Here is a 13,620-nt window from a genome sequence, read left to right on the forward strand (position 1 = left end):
TGACTTATTTGCTCTGTGTGGAAATAAAAACACAAATCCCAACACAGAGGTCGCTGCTCTGAAAAAGTCAGAATGACCAAAGTATTGAGAGAAGGTTCTGAGACATGGCTTGTGTTTTGTGAGCTGTATCTGGCTGTGCAGCTCTAGAAGACTGGATGGTGATAGGGAAATAAACTGTGAGTAAATCAAGGACGCTATATATACAAATACTAAGTGAACCCTCACTGCCCAGTTACAGTTATTCTACTTCCCTATAAAATACTTCCTCAAATCTGCTGATATCCTCTGATCCTGTCCTGATTGCAAATCAAGACTTCTGAAAAAAGCTAAAATTCAGACTGTGGGTTGAGATTGCTTTAAGTTGATGAAAGTGCAGGCTCCTGCCAGGAAGTATGATGATGCATGACTGTTTCTTTCTTGTATGTTGGCACAATTACATGTGCAGCTGCATAGTAAGATGGAGCTTAAAGTTGCTCTGGGTTTTTCTAAGCTTTACTTGTTTTCACAGCATCACTTGTATACACAGATTCGACTGGGAGGGTGTGGCAATAAAAGAGAGCTGCCTTCTTATCAGCAGCATGTACCCTAGATTTACTTAGAATAGCTCCTGAGCTGCAGCTTTAGATTCTCCTTGGTCTCTGACCTATACTAAACAGATTGATGTTTCTTTTTGTATGGCCATTCCAGCTGATTATCCCCCTCGGTAGTGCTTCTCCTTTGCTAGTACTGTGTTTCTTCATGACTTCATGAGACTGAAGCTAATTTGAGATCTGATCAAGCATTTGGCCATTTTAATGCAAAAGCTGCATTTGGTGTACTGTTCAGTATTTTAAACAGCTGGATTTTGCGGTGTTCCTGTGTTGGACTTCATGTCCAAGAAGGGAGGTTTGATAGCTGGTGAAACTGTTAAGGTTATTATCATATACTTAGAGCATTTGTAGCCTTGTCTGTAGTTTTAGAGTCTTTTGACATATGAATTGTAACTAAGATAGCCACTCCCTTCAAATAAAAACAAATAAAAAACTAGAAACATATTTTCCCCACAAATATAAATATATTTGCTCTTGCCTCTCTGGATTTTTTTAAAAAACAATTTCTTGTGTTACTAGCAACAAAAGTCTGTTTGGAACTGAGAAGGAAGTAAGCAAAATGCAGTGCTAAGGGATTTGATGAAATGTTTTGTCAGTAATTCTTTCTTTCCTGAAAAGGATGTTTCTGTCACTGTGGTTTTGCCAGTAATTTTAATATCTACAGCTTAGGAGTCTGAGCTCACAAGAAACACTTTTCTGAATTTGTCTGAATGTATAGGACTTTCTTGAGCTGTGCTTATGTAAGTCAAGTATGTCAGATATTGCAGTCAGAAAGAGTAATGCCCTTGATCTGTTATAATTTAAATAAGGTGGTTCTTCTCAACTTTGTAAATTTGATCAAATGAAAATTTATTATATGTCTATTTGGAAAATTTTAGTAGTCTGGCTGACTGACTTTGGAAATGACTGATGTGTAAAGGATGTTTTCATGGTTTAACCTTGGCTGGCAACTCGAAATCAGAGCAGTAAAAGTGAGAAAACTTGTGAGTTGAGATAAAGACAGTTCGATAGGGAAAGCAAAAGCCACACAAACAAGGAATTAATTGAGTGCTTTGCATGGGTGGGCAGATGTTCAGCCATCTCCAGGAGAGCAGGGCTCCATCATGCGTAATGATTACTTGGGAAGACAACACTCTGAATGCCCCCATCTTCTTCTTTCCCCCACTTTATCTACTTGGCATAATGTCATATGTTGTGGAATATCCCTTTGGTCACTTGGGGTCATCTGTCCTGACTTGTCTCCTCCCAGCTCCCATGCACCCCTAGCCACCTTTCCAGCATGGCTATGTGAGAAGCAGAAAAGGCTGAGTAAGAGCTGCTTGGCAATAACATCATCATCTCAATATTATCAACATTGTTTTCAGCACAAATCCAAAACACATCCCCATATCAGCCACTGTGAAGGCAATTAACGCTCCCCCAGTGAAAACGGCAACAGATCTATTGGTACTGTCTATTTAGATTGCTACACAATGGCCTGTAAATTGCCAATATACTTCATGCTGCTGTAAGAACATGGCCAAAAGACTCCTGTCACACTTTTGTTACCAGTAACATGTGCGGTTCACAGGTATACTTTGGACTGAAGTATTCCTTTTCATTCATTAGTTCATTACAGTCAATAATCAGCTTTTCAGTAACAGAGACCTTAGTTTATGAATTCTGTACACCACAGAGATAGGCCACCAAGTCCCATGTATCTTGCTTATATAGAACTTGTTCATATCACAGAATTACAAGCCTTCTAAGAAATAGTTGTGATGCTCCTTTGCCAATATAGGCATAAAAAGACAAGAAAACTGTTGAAGCTGTAACTGAAATTGCTGCCTTCTGGGATAAGACTGAGAAGGATTCAGTAGGCATAACTGGGAATCTTCTGCTTTGAAGCCTTTAAATCAGTTAATTGCTTAATCTTGATTATAAAACCCTTAATGGGGGATAGAATTACGATTTCTTACCTTTTTGGGATGAAGGATGTGTCCTTCTGCTTATCTACCACAGGTCATTTGGAATGCTTTTAACTGAAAAAGTAATTACAAATTCTTTAGTACTTCTGTGGACTGTTTATGAGGGGCATGCAAATCACAGCTACTCACATGTTTTTGTCTGTCTGAAGTTTTCTTTATATGTTTCTTTTTGGATCCAACATTTTTGTTAGAAGTAAGCAGCTTTTCTCATGTTCATGAGTGGGCATTCAGAAAACTGTGTGTTCTGCATTTTATCTGAATCTGACAGGAATTACTCAACACTGTCAACAGCCTGACATTTTTTTCTTACACAGAGATTTCAAAATTGGGAACAAATCTAGTCCAGCTATTTCATAGTGAATAGCTAGTAGTTTAAAATGATCTAAGTGTAATTGCATGCACAAAACAGTGTGAATATTGTGAATACTATGTTGTTTTGGTGGGTTTTTTTCTGCAAAGTAAATCCTGGCTTGTCAATCATATTTGGTTCAATTCACAAAGGTGTCAGTTCTGTAAATTCATTCAGATACCTGAAAATCAGTCTGTTTATGGTATAATCAAAATGCTTTAAATAAGATTAAAAACTGTGTTTGGAAAGAAGGGCAGAGCTTGGTTTAAAGTTAAGCTGAGGTAATGTTCTGATAATCACTTCTGTAGCTCCAGATGTTATTGCTGAACTCAACTTTGATGGCTAAATCACCTGGCTAAGCTGGTAAATCAGTCTGCTGTCTTTCAAACAAAAAAAGTTCAAGCTGTCCTTGAACAGAGCTGTGAGCTGAGATGGCTGCTATAAGCAAGGAAATCCTGAATGCTATGAATTGTTTAATACTTGTTGATAAATCCAGTTCTCAGTGTAATATATGCATACTTATGCTTTGGGAATCATATTTCAGTCACAGACTAATGGTACTTGCTATATAAAAAATTTAAAACTTTGCAACTATGAACTTCATTCCTGAGAGAGTGCTGTGCAGTTAATAGTTTTTGTGACTAGACTAGATCTTGAGGAGAAAACCTGAAAATGGTACTAAGTGCTTATTTTTGAATCTCAAGTTGGCTCCATTTAGTTCCATGACACAATATTCCTACATTCGAAAAACTCTTTTAGGATAAAAGTTTCTTACACAAGTATTTTTCCATATGCTTAAAACTTGTCTGTTCTGCTTTAGTGCTGGTATTGCTATTTAAAAAACATCTGTCACAAGCGTAAAAGAAAGAAATGTGGTGATATTTTTCTTTATTTTTACAGGGTAACTTACAGCTTCTGCAGAGCTGTCTGGCAGTGTTAAACGGTGACACATAAGCTACGCTCCGTCCTCCCACTAACAAGGGCTGCCCTCCTCTGGATTTTGTTTTCATAACTTTAAATAGGCATTTACAGTTCCCTGGAGAAAACATTTGACAAAGTGCACATAAGCAAGCTTCTTCTTTCAAAAGAATTAGAACAAACACCTGAAAGTAGCTCCAGACTATATGAACAGTATACTTGTTATACATACATATTCATGTTTATTTAATCATTATATGCTTTCATTGTTCAGAAAACAAATGCTCGGGTTTTGTGAAAATAGCCAATGTAATCATATTCATGTTATGAATACTATGATACAGCTGCAATCTTATTTACCTTTGTAAGTAATTTCTGAAGTTCACCATTCGAAACACATTGTTCAAATGGCCTAAATATTACCATTAGATATTTCAATATTGTTACTATAATGACATTGTATACACTGTCTTAGTTTTTTTCCATGTACTGATATCAAAATACTTATCTTTTTTTCAATTGTGAACATTTCTTAGAAATTTTGGAGAATTTTGTGTAACCTTTATAACTATGATTTAAAAAGAAAAGCAGATGCATTAGTATGTTTGCCTTAACTTGTAGACTAATCCAATTATTGTAAAATAAACCATGAAATCAATGATTTTTCTAAAATTATGCAGACATTGTATCATCTGTAAGCTTTATATTTTCTAGTAAATTAGATTTTTTTTTTCTCTACTCATCACGTAAAAACCATTGACTAAGTACTGGATTGGTCTGACACTACTCGCCCGGTACTTTTTCACTTGCATTCTCAGGTTTTATCTCTTTGTCTGTGACTTTCTATCCAGTGTACTTAAATTGTTTTGAGCTTGGTGGCTGACTCTGCAATTTCTTTGGCAGAAATATTTTACAGAGAACTTCTTGGGGGTTTCTTTCCAGAAAAGTGAAGTAGTAGTGGAAGGGAGTTCAGAAAGTGCATAAAATATCTATGAAAAGTAATACTGCCCCACTGTGATAGAGATAAAAAGATTTGCTTCAGAAAAAAAAGTGAAGGTATCCCCTATGAAGGAATGTGTGAAAAAGATCTCATTCTGCTAACTGAACTTAGAACTATGAAGCCAGTTTTAATAGTTGTATTGATTTATGTCTCTTACTTGAACCACAGATTTTTTCCAAGAGGTGCTGTTCTGTTGTGTAGTTTCAGGATGTTGTAAAATTAGGCTTTACTTGATGAATTGCTCTTCACAGTGGGATTGCTGCTTTATATGGGTTTGTAGGCCTTCAGCGGAGCAGCAGAATTTTGGGTGAATGGTATATTTGGAAGTGCAGATCAGTGTAAGTCAATATCTCTGTGGTTACAGATGCCCTGTACCAGAGGTGAAAGATTTGTTTCGTTTTGTTTTTTTTCTCAAATAGGGTGAATTGCACAGTGTAGTATACTTACCCTGCTGCCTTGCACATCAGAACATTGCAGAGGAGTTTGCATTGTGTGTTGATTCGTGTACGCATCACCTCAGGCTTCGATGGCCATTGCCCAATGGCTCTTGGCAACTCGCCTAGTACAGAGTATTCCCAGCAATGCCTATTGCACTAATACTGTGCTGTTCATCTTCCAAATATAACAGGTATAATTCCTAAGGAACTCATCTATAAATAGACTATAAGGGACAAAGATGACAATGTATATACAGTTACCAAAATTGTAAATATTTTAAGTAGGATGTGGGAACAGTTTTTAGGTTAGTTTTTGCTGTTCAGTGTTACTAGCTCATTAAACTTTTTTCAATCCTCTTGGTATTGGGTGTGTCTCTTAAAACTCTAATTCCGGCTCGGTAACGCCGGAGCAAAGTGCTTAAAACGTGACCCGAAGACTTGCAACTCCAAGGAGCAAAGGGTAAAGAGCCGCAGTGCCACTCCCCACCTTCTCTCGGCGGGGCCGCCCGGGATCCCTGGGGCCGGGCTGAGGCGGCGGGGGCGGGGCCGGGCGGGCTCGGCCGCCGGAAGCTGCGGGGCCGCGCGGAAGGGGCGGGGCCGGGCCTGGCAGCGGGGTTGTGGCGGATACCGCCATGAGCCGCCTGCGGGAGGAGGACGATCCGTACGTGGTGGAGGAGCCCAGCGACGATGAGCGGGCTCTCAGCAGGTGCGGGCGAGCCCGGGGCGCCTGCAGCTGCGGGCCGCGGGGTGGCTCGGGCCGGCGGCTCTCGCCTGGTGTCTCCGGGCCCGGGCGCTGGGCCAGGCCGCGCCTTGTGCGCTGGGGCTGCCTCCGGCCCTACCCCCGGCCCTGGGCCGCTCGCGGGGTGCAGGAGGATCGGCTTTGCAACAGCCGCGGGATTTCCTTCCCTGGAACCGGCGTATTCACGTTTCTGACCGCACCGATGGCGGTGTGTTAAAACGGCCCCTGCGCGGAGCGGGAGCTGCAGGGACACAGTCGGCTGAAGCTCCTTTGCGTTTAAACCAGAGTTTTAATATCACCAAGCTAATAAAGTGTTTTAATAAGTACGTTTTCCATAAACATATGAGTAAGTGCTTCCTAGTGAACCCACACAATTCAGGTGTTTGTTCTCCAAGTTTGTTCTCTGTCCGTGTTTTAAACTGGTTGCAACAATTAGGTGTTTAAAACCGTGTTTTAAACTGGTTGCAACAATTAGGTGTGTAACGCTTAAATGTTTGTAGCTCAGAGGATGAGGTGGATGTGCTCCTACACGGCACTCCTGACCAGAAGCGGAAGCTGATACGAGAGTGCCTGACTGGGGAGAGTGAGTCTTCCAGTGATGATGAGTTCCAAAAGGAGATGGAAGCAGAACTGAACACCACCATGAAGACTATGGAAGGCAAATGGAAATCACCAGAAATGGGTAAATCATGCTTGACAGCTGCTTGCATATAAAAGTCATGAGTTAAGTGAAGTTAATGTAGTATTCTCTTGGCTAGGGAGGCTGTGTATGCAGTGATAGTTGAATTTTTTGAAGCCAAGGGAAAAGTCTTAAAAGGCTGATGGTGCCTGTGGAAATGATCACAAGGTGCTGTTTCAGTGAATGCTTTTTTTTCATTTTTTTTAAGACTTCAGTTTTGGTGTTTTTGAACATCTGATTACTTGCTTTAGTATGATTTCTTTCCGTTAGGTCAGACCCCTTTTTTCCAGTATCTCTTTAAGTTCTTTCATGCACGTTTAGAAGTCTCTTGAGCAGGTTGCAGTCTCTTGTACTTTTATCTAGTGGTTTCGGATGGCTGTCAAGCTTTAGAGGCCTTTCTTGAAGAAAGGAATAGCATCTGGTGTATTGAATTGGTTGGGGAAACATGAAAAATATTCATCGCTTCCTCCCTTACCCGCTCATAATTGTTGCAGCAAATAGTAAAACTGTATTGAAGATACCTGTGTTCTGGAATTTGTATATTATGGGTGCAAGAGATGGATGCTTTGGCATTTGACTAACATATGTTTTTTACTTATTACAAAACAACTTGCAAAGTGTTCTTAATGTGCTGGTGAATCAATGTAGTAGTCACATCAGTCTGGGGACTTCACTCTGCATTCAGTGTGTTTATTAGTTTTATCTATGTTAGTGGCCAAATATGATTTTGTTCAGTTAAGAATATATAGCAATATTTACACCACCACATCCATACAGCACAGGATAGGAGTTTTAGTGCAGACAGGCCATGATGCATGTGTTTGGCAGTTCATCTAGGTCTTTTTTGAACTTCTGTGGCCCTGAAATTTTGGGGGACTTTTTTAGTGAATTTTATTGTAATCAGACTTTGTGAAACAGTGTGCTACACCTGTATTTCTTTCACATGACTAAAGATTTGTGGAGTGTCTTCTGTGTATTACACAGGGCAGAGATAGGCATATTTGTTGTGGTGCTCTCTGTGCCTAAAGGGAGTGTACCTTGGGAGAAACCTTCCTTTAAACCTTCCTGAGGTTCATCTCAGAGGGAAGGAGTAGCTTTGCAGCTTTCACCTGTAAGTGAAATAACACAAGTGATGTGGATGATCAGGATATGGGAGTAAATTGGGAGAGCTGTTACTTAACACACCCAGATAGAGCAGAGCATTCTGGATAGAGTAACAAAAGTGCACATTTGTTCTGGGCTGTGTACTTGCTGTCCTTTTGTTGTTGTGTTCCTACCATTTGTTTCTCTAATTGCACCCATAGGTACTTCGTCAAGTACTGGGCAGACTGGACCTGCCACCACTTCAAAATACTATGATGATATTTACTTTGATTCTGATTCAGAGGATGAAGATAAAACAGGTAAATGACAGAGGAGAGAGGAGGGCATCTTTATGGTACTTCTCACTCTCAGACCCTGTAGAATTCTCTTGGGGGGGTCAAGAGGCTGTTCCTGAAGGCAGCCTTTTAGGGGGAATTACCAGCCTATATAATCTCAGTGTAGTTCCTGCAACTTGATGATGCATCCCAGTGTATGTAAGGTGTGTTAATGCTTTGGGGCTATCTGTGTGGAGGAGAGATGAGCTAGACCTTTAAGTTTCAGTTTAAATTTACTGTGAGGATGGAAAAGGAAAACTGAAAAAATATTTTGATAATTTAAGTAGAGAATTATCATATGCCTGATGGATGTAACACATTTATGCACAAATCTTTCCAGATACACACGATGTCCGGAAAAACAGAAAACATCAGCAACGTCGGATTCTTTCCAATGATGAACTGCTATATGACCCAGAGGAAGACAGTAGAGACCAAGAGTGGGTAGACTCACAGAGGAGAGGGTAAGAGACCATCCTTGGCTGCCTAATATCAACTGAGAATTTTAAATGAAAATGGTGAATGTATAGGAAAAGCCAGTGCTGTCAAGTCCATGCAGCGAAACTATTTTTTATTTATAACTTGCAGCATACGAAATTTAGAAGCCCATAAAATGTTTAATGTGTATGTAATGGAAGTTGAGTAAAACTGCACAAAACTTGGGGTTTTTAAAATCAAGATTTCTGACTTCTGTAAGCCAGTTTTGTCTGTAGATCTCATCTGAAGAACCATGCTGTGAGTTAAAAGTTGTAAGATAATTTGGTTGTTAATTAATATCTGTTCCTACTAAATACTGTATTTCTAGTTTTGGAAATTTTTGGAAATTTTTTTGGAAACTTTGAATTTAGCAAGCCACAAAATGTTCAGATAAAATAGGAACAGCACAAATCTGCTTTACTGAGGGTTTTTTGAAGGGTAAAGTAGAAAAATGGTTGTTGCAGCTGAAGTAAAATTCTCCATGTATATCTGTTGAATAAGATAATATTAATGTATGTTGCCTACAGAGATTGCACTTGAGATATCTCCTTTGTCAAAGGAGAGGGTTATCAGGCACAAATTCTCATGCTGATGTATTTGTCTCCCCAAACGAAAATTATCTGTACAAAGTAAATGAAAAGATACTGGTATGTGCTTTCCCCCTGCTTTATTTATGGTGTATTTTAATGTAAAAAAGGTTTGACAGTTGACTTGATATGACCAACAGCAAGGACCTGTAATTAATTTTTTGTCTCTCCTTCCTCCTTTCTTGCATTGGTAGGTACCGTAACCAAAGAAGAGCTCCACAACGGCAGCAGGCAAAACCTGCACCTGTCCCCAATAGTGATGCTGTTTTGAATTGCCCTGCTTGCATGACAACATTATGCCTGGACTGCCAGAGGTAACTAGTGAACAATAAGGGTCTTTTTGTAATGTCTTTTTTCAGTCAGGAGTATTTTTATCATATTCAGTTTGATCAACGGATTTTATCAATTCTGTCTTGCAAAGTGTCGCTAATAAAGAGAAGGCAGGTAGGTGTGAATCAGGTTTAGAGCTGGATGCTGCTTTGTAAGAATGATGATCACTTTAACCTACAATGGGGACATGTGGAAGAATAAGGTAGAACTTTAGCAAAGCGGACAAGGTAAACTTTTAAAAAAAAAATAATAATTGTGGACTAAGCAGGTAGTTCAGGCAGATTGGGTTTTTTTTAGATGTATATCTGTACCTATTTGCTTGATGTTCAGAGGCATGAAACTATTACAGGTTATTTTTGTGTAAAAGAGCCTTGTTAAAGGAGGATTAAGCAAAATCAAGATAGTGAATTCTTACTTGGTTTGAGTCTTAACAGTTGTGGTTTTTAGTTACATTTAAAAGTGCCAGGAAAGGATTTATGTGAGAATCCATACTGTGTTTGCTGCTCTCCAGTATCTTCATTGCAAATCTAGTTAGTGCTGCCTACCCTGTGCTAAGGAGAGGACTCTTGAACTGAGAGTAACAGGAGAAAAAAATCTTGTGAAATGAGGAATAAGCTACTTATTATTTACTGAGTATTTTTGATGATTGAGGATGAAATTCCACAGCAGCCTTAAATCATCTACTGGGTGCTGTTTTTGTCTGTCTGCCTTGCTGGCACTGGTACTTCCTGACCCTGTTCTATAATTATTTCAGTTTGCTAAGCTGACAGAAAACTCTCAATTTTTATTGCCAAACTGGTCTTTCCTGGGTTTAATCAACTGAAATAGCTCAGCACAACATTATACAAGCAGTAAAGCTAGCAGAAGTCAAGGTAGGACTTCTGCAGCCACTGTTATGTTGGTTTTAGCTGCTGTAAAACTGCACCCTAGGGACATTGTGTTAAATTGAACAAAAGCCCTGAGTTTTGCTACATGCTCCAGATATACAGTTGTTAAGACTGATGACAGCTGAAAATGCATTTTATGTTTTACTATAGACATGCTTTTTCTAGTGTGATGTCTTAATGCTTGTTATTTATAAATAAGGAATGGCAGGCTTGCAAGACATTTTAGGATGTCAGTACCAGTAGCTGAGTCATTTGCACTCCTGATCTTTCGCCTATTGCCAGCTATATGTAGCAATGCATAATTCTGCAGTACCAGTACCATTGTACTCCAGGCTGGTTATTTCAGCAACAGCCAGCATTTTTTTAAAAAATGCCTTAAAAACATAACAGATGGCTGCAATTCTATGATTTTATTATTTTTGTAGTTGTGACTTCTGTTTATAGAATGTCATATTTATTTGGCTTTCAGCTCTTTGTCATAGTACTTCGTATCTTTAATCCCATTTTCAGTGATGGTAACAGATTTTCTCCCCTTCTCCATAGACATGAATCTTACAAAACACAGTATAGAGCAATGTTTGTGATGAACTGCGTTGTTAACAAAGAGGAAATACTGAAATACAGAAAGAAGGTAAAGAGCAGAAGTAAGAAAATGAAGCACAGCAAAGAAACTAGCTCTGTACAATCAAATCAAGAAGAGGAGGAAGTATATCATCCAGTATTGTGTACTGAATGCTCAACTGAAGTGGCAGTAATGGATAAAGATGAAGTTTTTCACTTCTTCAATGTTCTAGCCAGCCACTCCTAATGTGCAAATGCAGGGGGAAAAATTACTGCACTGTTTTAAGAATGTGGGAAGTGTCAGAAATGCAGGCATGTTAACCCTTTTAAACTGTGGTCTTGTAAATGTGCATTTTCATCAGAGAACTTTGTAATGGTTGGACTTTTGCAAACTTTATGAAAGGAATACAGTTAACTGCGTGCATTTGAGAGCAATATTCTTTTCTACTGTCAGGCGATTGCATCATTGGGGATTTAAAATTTTGTAAATATCATGTAAGATCTGTATATGATGATCATTCCCTGTATATATACTATCCATTATCTGAGTATGTATTAGAACTGGTCCTTGGAATAAATACTGTATAGTAACTGGTTCTCTGTAGCTGCACTGGTCATGTTTATGGCATGGGATAAACAACTCTTAAGTCAGCATGTTGGGTGTCCTTAGGCTTGTGTTCTTGGTAGATTTGCACACAGGTAGGTTTGTGTTGTGGTTTAACCTCAGCTGGCAACTAAGCCACACAACTGCTTGATCACTTCCCCCCTCCCTCAGTGGGGAGGAAAATTTGGAAAAAAAGGTAAACCTCATGGGTTGAGATAAGAACAATTTAATAGCTGAAACCAAAGATGATTATGATGATGATAATAGTGAGGGGAGGGAGAGAGAAAGTAAGTGATGCACTACTGCGTGGCCAGCTTTTGGTAGCGGCGATAGCTTCTGTTACTGCACAGAAGTAGTTGTGGCCAGAGAAGAGCAGAGTGAGAATATGTGAGAGGAACAACTCTGCAGACACCAAGGTCAGTGGAGGAGGAGGGGGAGGATGTCTCCAGGTGCTGGAGCTGAGGTTCTGCAGCCCATGGTGAAGCAGCTGTCCCCCTGCAGCCCACGGAGGTCCACAGGGGTGCAAAGATGCAGCTGCAGCCCGTGGAGGAGCCCACGTCAGAGCATGTGCCCAAAGGAGGCTGTGACCCCATGGGAGGCCCATGCTGGAGCAGGGTCCTGGCAGGGACCTGTGGACCCGTGGAAAGAGGAGCCTGCGCTGGAGCAGGTTTCTTGGAAGGACTTGTCACCCTCTGTGAGACCCATGCTGGAGCATCTTGTGCCTGAAGGACTGCACCCTGTGGAAAAGTGACCCATGTTGCAGAAGTCTGTGGAGAACTGTTGCCTGTGGGATGGACTCATATTGGAGAAGTTTGTGAAGGACTGTCTCCTGTGGGAGGGACCCCACACTGGAACAGGGAAAGGACTCCTCTCCCTGAACAGTGGCAGGAATGTGTGATGAACTGACGGTAACCCCCATTCCCCATCTCTCTGCACCACTGGGTGGGAGGAGGTAGAGCCTAGGAAGGAGGGAGGGGTGGGGGGAAGGTTTTTTTAAGATCTATTTTACTTCTCATTATCCTGCTCTGATTTTGTTAGTCATAAATTCAATTAATATCTCCCAAGTTCAGTCTGTTTTGCCCATGACAGTTAGCGATGAGTGATCGCTCCTGATCCTTATCTCAACTCCCTATGTTTTCTCTCCCGTCCACTTGCAGAGGTGAGTGATAGAGTGGCCTGTGCTTTTTGTTGTAATAGTACTAGGAATAATTTGTTATATGTGCTTTGAGGAATTGTCAGAAATATTTGAACTTAGGAGGCAAGAACCTGAAGAACATACTTCTTTTGTGCCTTAGATTATAACAAAATCTTGTGACTCTTTGGTTACCTTTTGTAGTCCCTGGTGTAGTATTTTACTAATCTACACACACTCATTCTACACTGTTAATGAGATTAGGAAGAAATAAACATGTTGGTTCTTCTGTCAGGATTACATGAGAAAAACATTGAATTCCTATTTTCAAATCAGCAGAAACTTATCTTCTGCTTGATGAAGTACAGAACTGTTGATGCAGCTGCTGAACACTTAATTGGTTGGCCAGTATGATGTACCTTCCTCTGCATGTGCAACCTACAAATAAAATGGAGCCATGCAGGTTCTGAGTTTTGGGATATGCCTGAAACAAGATCTCAATCTCAGCTTTGCTACCTACTAGTCAGACTCCTCAGTGGAGTGTCTGACTTGCAGTATTAGATAGCTGTGGGATCATTTAAAGTGAGAGAAATTGTTACTGTGTGCCATGAGCCAGGAGGTGCATAAGGAAAATTTTGAATGTACAAAGAACTGTTTCTTCTTGGCAGAAGTATGGAGGAACAGATGTGATACAGAGCATATGGTCTGTGCTTTCAGGCATGCTGGCCTCGATGTAGCTCTCTTCATGTTCCAGGTGAAGCATGAAGGCTTTCTAGGTTAAGGGTCTTTTCACTGACCTGCTGGAAACATGAGCACGTGGGAATGTACTTCAAGGGCTCAAGAATTGATGTGGGTGGTATCAGGATTATTACTAAGTGATGACAGTCCCTAAGCAGGGGTAAAACGGAGCTGGTGAAGGACGGGAAACTCTATACAGAGGAATAT

General features: G+C 40.2%; 2 protein-coding genes across 2 annotated transcripts in view; both read left to right on the forward strand.

The window, feature by feature from the left end:
* SNX6 (sorting nexin 6) overlaps positions 1–5,618 on the forward strand; it is a 36,217-nt gene extending 30,599 nt beyond the window's left edge. The window contains exon 15 of the mRNA XM_027637988.1: positions 3,807–5,618. Coding sequence (XP_027493789.1) covers positions 3,807–3,860 — 54 coding nt within the window. The 3' untranslated portion in view covers positions 3,861–5,618. The remainder of the gene's footprint in view (positions 1–3,806) is intronic.
* Positions 5,619–5,856: 238 nt separating this feature from the next.
* On the forward strand, positions 5,857–11,543 carry EAPP (E2F associated phosphoprotein). Its single transcript, XM_027637591.1, has 6 exons — positions 5,857–5,967; positions 6,501–6,682; positions 7,984–8,082; positions 8,438–8,561; positions 9,356–9,475; positions 10,922–11,543. The coding sequence occupies exons 1-6, from the start codon at positions 5,894–5,896 to the stop codon at positions 11,184–11,186; spliced, it is 864 nt and encodes a 287-aa protein (XP_027493392.1). The 5' UTR covers positions 5,857–5,893; the 3' UTR covers positions 11,187–11,543.
* Positions 11,544–13,620: the final 2,077 nt, after the last annotated feature.

The sequence above is a fragment of the Corapipo altera genome, unplaced genomic scaffold, assembly GCF_003945725.1.
Source record: "Corapipo altera isolate COAL_440 unplaced genomic scaffold, ASM394572v1 23, whole genome shotgun sequence".
Lineage (NCBI taxonomy): Eukaryota > Metazoa > Chordata > Aves > Passeriformes > Pipridae > Corapipo > Corapipo altera.